The sequence below is a fragment of the Trachurus japonicus genome, chromosome 17 (genome assembly GCF_045865225.1).
Source record: "Trachurus japonicus isolate A0001 chromosome 17, Traja_1.0".
NCBI classification, from domain to species: domain Eukaryota; kingdom Metazoa; phylum Chordata; class Actinopteri; order Carangiformes; family Carangidae; genus Trachurus; species Trachurus japonicus.
In genome coordinates this window covers 15,957,015-15,966,876 of record NC_140923.1, presented here as the reverse complement: position 1 = coordinate 15,966,876, position 9,862 = coordinate 15,957,015, and the positions used below count along the sequence as shown (strand labels likewise).

Here is a 9,862-nt window from a genome sequence, read left to right as displayed (position 1 = left end):
GAAATAAACTGTGAGATATCCTGCAGTGTAAAGATTGTAATGGAACAGTTTAATAGTCTTATAATTAATCTTTTCATCATCTCAGCAAAGGGCTGTGCAGTATGGATAGATAAATATCACAGTTTGACTTTTTTTTTCCATATGATGAAATGACTTGTGTGGGTGGAAGTACATGGAGGTTAAAAGTTCATTTTTAGCACAACACGCAAGCTAATTTCCCGATCATTATCTCCATTTATCTGTTTATTGGTTTTTCTCTATACGATAAAAAAAGTAAGAATCGACACTTAACAGTTTGTTAAAACATAAGTTGTTTTCAAGTGACTCCTCAAATTAGTTTCAGGTTAGTTTATTATTTCAGCCCCGCATGTGTGATGGTGTCTGCTCAGATATCGCAAAATATTCAAAGTTCACATATTTTTTAACTTCCTAGGAAAAAGATAATTTTGATTTCATAGCCAAGCGCTGAGAAAAATTACATTTGCTGATGAAGATCATGAGATATGATCATAATGTGTCAGTGCAAAGAAATGTGATGCATTGGATTAAAAACTCTTTCATGACTCATTTTGTCACTTAATTAGTGTGGTATAAATAGTTGACAGATAATATCCGCTCTTTAACCCCAACTTCAGTTTGTGCAGTTTGTTTTCAAAGCATTCAATTTAATAACAATAAAAATATAAGAATGAAACCATCAGGGTGATTTCTATTTTCCAAATCATACTCTTTTCACTGTAAAAGCATCTTTGAGTTTAAATCGATATTACCAAGATGTGACAAAATCCACATGCACTTAATGCTTCATATATATAAAAGTGGTATTTATTGAGTTTCAACCAGTCACACATAGACGTTCATCACAAAAATTTGAGCGTGGTTGCGTAACTGCTGTACACATATGTACAAATTCATGATGTAACACTGGTATAAAAACCAAAACTGAGCATGAGCGACTGTGCGACACACCGTCATACAAATAATTTAAGCAGGCCATCATTTATCATATACCATCTGCAGCATGTTTAGGGGCGACAGCACATGGAGCCTCTGCCCGTCGTATGTATAATTACGCTCCTAACAGGTGTTCTCCAGCTCTCTGAAACCTGCAATCCAGTTTAGAAGCAGTCAAAGACATGAGCACGATACAAGCTCATAATTTTAACATACCATATATGAAGGAATCCCTGGGATCTTAAGAATTTCACAACATCTGGAGCCGGGGACGACTTTTTAAGGATGTTTTAAAAAAGCCTGAAACTAGGACAACTATGAAAGGAAATTGTATGTCATTAGACAGTAAATGGCTGGTTTGCTTTCCACAAAAAAAATGTGGCGAGGAGTTGTGTGAATATCATCCATCATCCCGGCGAGGACGCGCTGACATGTCCGTCCGTCTCACTGGATGTCCTCGTCATCGAACAGATCTTCAAAATCTGGAGGAGGAAGGAAAACAAAAACACGATTATAACGGCCAAACTTACATAACAGCTGCACATACGCTTTCAAACGTTTCTGCGAGCCAGGCATTTTCTCATAAAGTGTTGGTGGGTCGAGGGGGTGCAGGGTGATAAAAGTAAAAGGATCTGGGAATGCACTTGGTGAGGGGTCTGCAGCGCGGCCTTCCTGTGGGTCTGACAGTTTGTGAGGTCGGAGGTTAGCGGGAGAACTGTATGAACATGCACGATAATGTGTGCCACATCCTCTGCTGCAGGTAAACTCTCTTTTACACTCATACGCATTCATTTATTCAGTCTTTGTTTTTTTGTCTTGACCTGTAGTGTGATGGATTGTGCTGTATGTTCGCTAATGTTTAATCACCGGTTGCAGATTCATTAAAAGTGGGAATTTGGTGCATTTTCTTCAACATGTACCTAAGTAAACCCAGTATTTTTTGAGTTTTGGACTGAGTCATCTGAATACATTAGGTTGGGCTGTGGAAAATCATGATGGACATTTTTCACAGTAGCAACACTAGGAACAACAATGAATTACTCAGAAAAATAATTGCAAGAAGAATGAATCGCTTCTGAAAATATAAACTTCTGAAAACACACATCATAAATCCCTGAAGCCTAATGTGATGTTTCTAAAGCCAAATGTGTTTAGTTTTTGTACGTATTTTTTCTTGAAAAATGACTCATAAACATTAATTAATTATCAAATACGCTGTTTTGTTTTGTCTCAATCTATTCGCTGCTACAGCTCCAATGAAAAATCTAAGAACCTGGTTCAGACAACATAAGCAGCCGGCTCCTTTATATCAAATCTCTACAGATCTTTTACCAGCTGCGAGCAAGAATCTGCTGATCTCACATTTACATTAAGTGCAATATAATATAACCACAGACACATGGTAAACACGCACGCGAGGAGGAAGGCAGAGCCCAAAATGCCCATGTGTGTGTGTGTGTGTGTGGCCCACACTTTCCTGTACACAAGCTGTTGTTTAATATAAATGAAGTTTACTCACTCGCTATCGAACAGTCTGTTCTCAGCTTACATGGTGAGCAGCACATTGTGTGCAGCCTGAGCCTCCCCACAGCAATTTGCTGTGAATATATGTTGTCTGTTCGTCCTATTTGTGCACAAAGAGCTGTTTTCAAACGTGTCATCAAACATACAAAACACAGAAAATCGGCGACGGACGCGGCGCAAAAACAGTGCATGATGGAAACACAACATGATGGGCCTAATGAAAGCCTTTTCACACACAAACAAAAAACACACTTCATACAATGAAAGACAGGTGCCGTCGGGTGAACACAACTCATTGTGTCATGTTGTAACTGCTGGGACAATGTTTTTCTTCTCAGACTCTCACATTTCAGGGCAGTTGTTGAAAGTTTAAAGGGACAACGAGGAGTTTTGGAAAAGCGAAGCGTTTTCACACTACATTTACTTTTTTATAACCGATTAGAAACTCCTCGTTGTCCCTTTAAGGCAAAGGTTCAAGTAAAAGAGCTGCTATGAATATGAATATGAATCAATACCACAAGATAAATTATATATAGTGTCATTGATAAAATTGTATCACCAACTTAACAAAAGAATTAGAGCCTATACTACAGAGCGTTTCTAAAAAGGCTCAGTGCACGATTTATTCTTCACCTTAGCGATACCACAGTTTCATATTACTCCAGGAGGCAAAGGCCATTTATATATTTAGAGCTAAAAACAATCATTTTCCTGGGAGCTGCTGTAACCTGAATACCTCTCAGCAGCGTAGAATAACACGCATTACAAAAAACTGTCACGGCAGTTTTACTTCTGTGGCCTCGTAAAGAAATTAAATGAGTGTGACACCGATTGTTTAAATGAATGAACGTTTAAAATCCATTTACAAATGTAGGCCAGGGGATTGGAAGCTGCTTTCAATGAGCCTTCAATGAGACCATTAAGTGGTACACATCTCCATCAGGAGGAGGAGGAGGAGGAGGAGGAGGAGGAGGATAAAGGCTGCCACCCTAAATGAGCCTCACATCCATCCAGAGCTCCTGCTGAGAAGTCTGCGTGGAATTTGTGTCGCACATGGCAAGAAGTTTCTGTGGCTGTTTGATGTAGCAACGCCTCAGGACAGAGATCACACTACATTATAAACCACAGTTTGTAAAAAAACAAAAAAAACAAAAACAAGGGGGGTGTGGGGCACTAGGAATGTTTTGGGGGGCAGTAAAGGAGGTCCCTGCTGTGGAAGCAGCAGTGCACCGACGCCCAGGGGTGAGAGAACATCATGTGCTAATAGATTCAATCTGCACCGACTGACAACCTCCTATTTGAAGATGACAGCTCGCTGAAGTTCACTTTAAATTACCTGACGGACAAAAATAACCTGCACTGATACTCGTATTTGTGAAATGCTTTTAGAGCACTGTAACAGCTCAGGATGTAAGAATGGATCAACCCTTTTGAAAACTAGAGTTACGGCCTCGCAGTTGTCGGCCTGTTGCAGGAAACATGGTCGTACCTTTTTTTTTCTTGTTCTGCTGGTTACAGCACTGAATAATGGTCAGATGTGTTTAAGCAGAGCATTACGATTAAATAAATGTAAAATATATTTGCATCATCAGTTTATCACCTTGTTGAGCATAAAAAATCAGCATATGTATTTGTGATTTAACACCAAAAACATGTTTGTGAGGTCAAGGAAACGTAACCTGAGATATCGGGAAACGAATTAGATGGATGGATGGGTTGTGCAAAAAGAAAATGCCTCTGGCAGCAGCTCTCAGCTGCACAGACATTAAAAATTAAAGTTAGAGAAACAACTTCTGGATGTTTATTCTCTGATATTTTAATTAAGAATTTGTACTTTTGCCAAAATCCAACACTGGCACAATGAACAAGTAAGAAACTAAATAATGTCTGTGGTCTTTGACTCACGGTGCCCAAAGTATTTGGCCTCAGTAGATTTGGACACTGTGTATTTAAAGGGCTATATCGCCCTATCTCTCACACACACACAGTTACTTCTATATTTATGTAAACCTACTTAAATTAAAGTTCAGACTTGGCACTTTAATGTGGCATGATGCATTTTTTATTTCCACCACTAACTGTACTGAAGCACAGAGCCCAGAGTGCAGGAGCTCAGTGTGTGAAACAGCCCTGGTATGTAGGTTTTACTCTATTAAACTAGAGGAGCAGAGTGGAGAAGCTCTTGACACCAGCAAGTTAACGTAACGCCAGCTGTAGCGAAGCCAGTCCCAAACTCCTCCTGCCGGACTGGAGAGGTACACTGACACATTTTCAAGGACATTCGCTCATGTACATACAGTACAGTGTGGCTGAAATCCTGGATTTAGACAGATGATGCTGACACGGTTTGCAAAAATGGGATTAAAATTTGTCATTAAGAAAAAACCTAAAATGTTTGCCCATGAATCACTGCTATTAGTAGTAAACATTCAATATTAAGATTTTTAGAAAAGTCTGTTTTTCCATTTTGTTGAAATCTTCATCAGTATAATCAATCATATGCTGACGTCGATTTATGAAGATAATTGAAATGAACTGTGTGGTCAAAAATGGGTATATTATCCTTTAAAACATAGACATGTGTAAAGCTGGTGGAAAATGCAAAATGAGCAATATTAGGCAGATAACACTGACTTGATACTGACCTATTGGTTCAAAGCAATTAAGTCATTTTTTGAGAATCCCAATTTGTCATGTGTGTCAAGCTGCAAGTTTGTGAAAAAGTCTTTACCATTGAAGAAGTCTGAATGAACTGCCTTCTCATTGGCGGCCAGATCCATCAGCAGTCCTGTGCTTCCCCCAGCCTGCAGGAAAACAAACATGCAGCTCAGAGGAAGTTACCAATCTAACCCAGGGAAGTGAAGGTCAGACAGCAGCTTACTGCGGCCAGAATAAGTGCCTGTTATATAAAACCATGATTACATAAGTTACTCTACTGCTATCACACATAAAACTGAGGTCGAGCATAAGAGATCTAGAAATTATGATCTTTTATTTATACCCCTGCAGCTGCCTGTTTTCACCGTGACTAGCAGACGGCTCATAAATCCCAATGTCAACTTTTTATCAAAGGTTTTCTTTAAAAAAAAAACACTTCAGGCATCTATTTTGTGAAATGAATTAGATTAACAAGATACTGATAAATGTTTCATGCTCATACTGAGCTCAGAAGTTGGTAGCTGCAAGTTATGTCACAATATTTTACAATCATCATCAGCATCGTGCTATTTTCATATAAGCTTTTTAATATTTCACAAATGAATCCATTAAGCCAACTTGATTTTGTATCAACATCCAAGGCTGCTGATGGTGGAAATGTTTTCTTGGCACACTCAATACCAATCAATCATGATCTAAATGCCACAGCCTGTCTGGGTGTTGTTGCTGACTATATGAGCACCCATTCATGGCCACTATTATTTACCATCTTCCAACATGAATATGCATTTAGAGGAATGCTTTTTATGGAGATTAGCTAAATGTGCATAAGATGTTTACACTACCTTCATCCACATGCAGAGCAGAAAGTAAAGTTTTCGTTAACAGTTTATAATAAATACACACTATTAAGCATTAGTTAAGCATTAAATACTGAATTCATGAATACTCATTAGTATGTAGTTTATAAACACAGTTACTCATCATTGATAAGCACTAACTGTATTTATAAACTACATACTAATGAGTATTCACGCGTTATAAAAGAAGAATTCAGTATTTATTAATGCTTAACTAATGCTTAATTGTAGGTAGCCTACTACTACTTATTATAAAGTTTTACCAAGTTTTCCAACATTTTGATGACAGCATGTCTCAAGAAGACCTGAGACTGTCGCGAGAGCGACGGGGAGCGTCACCCAGCGTTACTATGGTGATGCCAATAAAGTGCTCACCTTGTGTGTTTACTATTTTATGTAACATTAGATATAGGTAAGATATAGATATAGATATAGATATAGATATAGATATAGATATAGATATATTACAAACGGTTATTCAGTTTATTTTAAAGGCTTACGTGCAAGATTATAGTGCACTGTCTAACTTAGCTATCTGAGAGCAGCAACATTAGCATTAGCATGTGTGACATTATCAGATATTATTAGTAATAATCAAGTTCATATTACATAAATGGCTTGTGAAATGTTAATCTTTCGGACTGTTAAATGTGCAATGACAGACACGCAGCTGTTTTAGTGCCGCTGCCTTGTTGTTTACATCGTGAATGAGCTAACGGAGCTAACGGAGCTAACCGACTGACCTCGTCCAGGTCCACGTACGGTCCGGCGCCTTCAGGAAACATCTCGTCCACTGCGGGTTTCATGGCGGTCGAGTTGGACTGGTCCTTTAGTGGCATAGATGAATGAACAAATCGCTTTCTATTTTTGTAAGGACAAAATGTTTAACATCCAGCTGCTCTCCGAGCCACATAAGCTAGTGGGGCACCATCAGCTGCGACACACAGCAGAGCTCAGTCCGCCTGGAAAATAAATCCGACGTGAAACAAACGAACAAAGTCAGGAGACAAAGGTTCCGCTGCTGCTTCCTTGGATCAATAATGCAACAAGTGTAAACTGACCTCATAATGTCAGACAGGGCCGGCCCTAGGATTTTGGTGGCCTTAAACAAGATTTTTGTTTGTAGCCCTGCACTAACATCATCACTGGTTAAAACTGAATACAGACGTGTTTATGCCCTCTGAGGTTTGAGGCCATTTTCTCGACTTTTACATATTTTCTCAAATTCATCTTTTTAAGATACTTGCAGATGTAACAATACTCAAGTGTTTTATGTCTAAATATTAGAACCTCCGCTGTAAGCACACTGAGGCCAATTTGTCCTAGAACACTGTATAAAGAAATAATTTAGGCCAAATGCTGGAAATTTGAGGTCTGCTTTTTGAAAAATTTCAAATCCCTTGTGAAAACACACGTTCAGTCATGAGAATGATCTTCAAGTTAACTCCATGAAGAGAAGAACATTTGAAAACTGCAGCCAATTATTTTAAAAAAGAAGTGTTAAAAATGGTTATTCAGGGGGAAAAAAGGTCATTGCAACTCCAATCCTAGCTTTTTGTAGATATTCCATACTCATTTATATGCAGGACTTTTTTTTGTCAAAATTGTGTTCAAGAAATGTGGAGATCTTGCAGGAATCAAGTAAAATCACATGAGATAAGTCTAATTTGCTTTTATTAACTCAAATTAAACACGTTATGTTTCCAATTTGTGGTAGGCTATAAACATCAGATTCACTCAATTTTCTTTATCTTTACAACTTCTCAGGCCGCTGCATATGAAACAACACTTTCTCTGATGACAAAACAAACTGCTTTGCTGAACAAACTTTGCAAAAAAAGATTATTCTTAGCTTGTAATATCAACAATCAGTGATGATGTGGGTCAATTATTATGACATAGTATTCATTATGCTTTCATAAATTACTTCATATAAAGCACAGTATATAAATGCAGTTATTTTTGTCTTGTAAAGATCAATATATTATCTTAAAAAAGGACTGAAAACTCTCTCCCTCCTCGTCACCAACAGTGCCATCTTGTGTTGCGTTCCCAGTGCTGCTCACAGAGTTTTCTCACAGCCCTGCTGCCTGCTGGCGATCATCCTGGTCACGTCGATGTTGTTGTTGGCGAAGGTCTCCTTTGCTTTCTCGATGGTTGCCCCCGGCAGCGTGCGTGTTCGTGCCAGGACCCAGGCAAAGTCGACGTGGAAGAGCCTCAGGATGTCCGTGCAGGAGTAGACCAGGGCGGTGTTTACATAGTCAGTGGACATGATCCAGTAAGGGGAGTAGGGCAGGACTATACAGTGAAGGTGTGAGATTTAAGAAGCACAAAATTAGATCAGATCAATAGACTAGAGCCTCCTTGAGAAAGTCCCCAAGTAACTCCCTGAACTAGAGTCGCTTATTCTCAGAGCTAAAAAACAATGTTAAACTGAACTTCCATCCATGAACTCCATCTACACACTGCGCTGTCAAAAGCGAGCACAGAGGATCATTAAAGACACACAACATCCAGCTCACTCCCTGCTTAAACACAAACACTGCACATACTGTACAATCTCAGACACAAACGACCAGACAGCATCATCACACACAGATCACGCTTCTTCAACAGTTTCTACCCGGCTACAGTCAGACTTTTAGCAAACACAAAATAACCCGGGCACATGGCAACACAACACGCACCCACCTCAGTAGCACTTGGCACTTTACGCTTATTTATTCTTATATTTATTAACTTATAGACATAGATCTCATAGACCTAACCCTTTTTAAAGTGTTTTCATTGTGTCTGGTATATCTTTGTGTGTTCTCTTTTGTTTCTCCACCTGACCCGGAACAACCGTACAAAAATTCCTATGTGTGTATGCACAAATGGCAAATAAAGATTTTGACTTTGTTTGACTTTGACTCACCATAGGAATAACTGATCCCCAGCTTGGCCGGATTCTTGATGTCTTCTATGACTCCGGTCCCTTCGATTTTCTTCAGCTCTCCTTTTCTGTTTGATGTGAGATTCAAATTCTATGTTACATTACAGTAGGTTAAAAGAAAATAGACACCATGGCAAGTTACAGTATCACCTCCTGACCCCACCACATCTGGCAGAAAGAACTTGCAGAAAAGGACTCACAGTATTTCAGAGCTGACCACTCGAATGGAGTTGTCTGCCCTCATGGTGAAATTGGTTTCAATGCATCGACCTTTCTCAAACTGGGCCGGCAGCTTGGCGATTTCAAACCATCTCCCCATAAACTGTGAAGGTAAAAACACACACAAAGTCGAAGACAATTTAAAACACTGTGAGTGGAGACTCTGAAAACCATTCTGTACCAGCAGCACTGTACATCTACTCTGGATCTGAATACATCCTCCACCACTGAAATAGTTATTAAACAAGCATATTTATTACTGGCTACTTCCTACTGGATGAAAAAACCCCACACAACAGTATAGTTAGTATATGTATTGTTTGTACCAGTTTGAGGTTGAATGCAGGTTGAACGCCCGGCTCAGGACACGGTCCCCAGTGCGGTACCTGAGCCCTGATGAGCGGGAGAATGAATACAAACACCAGTGCAAAAGATAACTTCATAGTGAGACAGGCCTCTGCTCTGCTACCTGCAGAAAGAATAAAGAGTGAAAATATCAAATCAATATGAGCAGGGTAACCATGTGAACAGCAGGACGATGCATTCATGTTATTAAAACCAAAATAAAAAGTCACAGGCAAGAAAAAATGCTTGGTTTCTTGTTCTAACGCTCTTGAGAATCAGTTTTGTTATTTTATCATAAAATACATCGATATGTATATGTTTTCCTACCTCCACGGCCCAGTGGTTCAGATATGTGCTCTCTCCCTTG

The 9,862-nt window shown here is 39.2% G+C and overlaps 2 protein-coding genes across 2 annotated transcripts; both read right to left on the bottom strand.

Moving 5' to 3' along the window:
* Positions 1 to 810: 810 nt before the first annotated feature.
* On the bottom strand, positions 811 to 6,967 carry LOC146970375 (COP9 signalosome complex subunit 9). Its single transcript, XM_085804805.1, has 3 exons — positions 6,740 to 6,967; positions 5,210 to 5,282; positions 811 to 1,436 (listed from the first exon to the last, which is right to left on the bottom strand). The coding sequence occupies exons 1-3, from the start codon at positions 6,833 to 6,835 to the stop codon at positions 1,399 to 1,401; spliced, it is 207 nt and encodes a 68-aa protein (XP_085660931.1). The 5' UTR covers positions 6,836 to 6,967; the 3' UTR covers positions 811 to 1,398.
* A 1,043-nt stretch (positions 6,968 to 8,010) lies between these two features.
* On the bottom strand, positions 8,011 to 9,642 carry apoda.1 (apolipoprotein Da, duplicate 1). The gene is made up of 4 exons (XM_085803964.1): positions 9,477 to 9,642; positions 9,132 to 9,253; positions 8,914 to 8,999; positions 8,011 to 8,294 (listed from the first exon to the last, which is right to left on the bottom strand). Exons 1-4 carry the CDS (start codon positions 9,591 to 9,593, stop codon positions 8,059 to 8,061), a joined length of 561 nt encoding a protein of 186 aa, XP_085660090.1. The 5' UTR covers positions 9,594 to 9,642; the 3' UTR covers positions 8,011 to 8,058.
* Between the last annotated feature and the right edge of the window lie 220 nt (positions 9,643 to 9,862).

Bases quoted from the DNA above. Each gene is read 5' to 3' on its own strand.
- LOC146970375 (XM_085804805.1), bottom strand. From the start codon at position 6,835: ATGCCACTAAAGGACCAGTCCAACTCGACCGCCATGAAACCCGCAGTG. The intron at 5,283-6,739 runs GTCAGTCGGTTA...GTTTTCCTGCAG, and splicing joins CGTACGTGGACCTGGACGAG to GCTGGGGGAAGCACAGGACT. The intron at 1,437-5,209 runs GTAAAGACTTTT...TTCCTCCTCCAG, and splicing joins TCATTCAGACTTCTTCAATG to ATTTTGAAGATCTGTTCGAT.
- apoda.1 (XM_085803964.1), bottom strand. From the start codon at position 9,593: ATGAAGTTATCTTTTGCACTGGTGTTTGTATTCATTCTCCCGCTCATC. The intron at 9,000-9,131 runs GTGAGTCCTTTT...CACATCAAACAG, and splicing joins GTGGTCAGCTCTGAAATACT to AAAAGGAGAGCTGAAGAAAA. The intron at 8,295-8,913 runs GTGAGTCAAAGT...TTCACTGTATAG, and splicing joins GGGGATCAGTTATTCCTATG to TCCTGCCCTACTCCCCTTAC.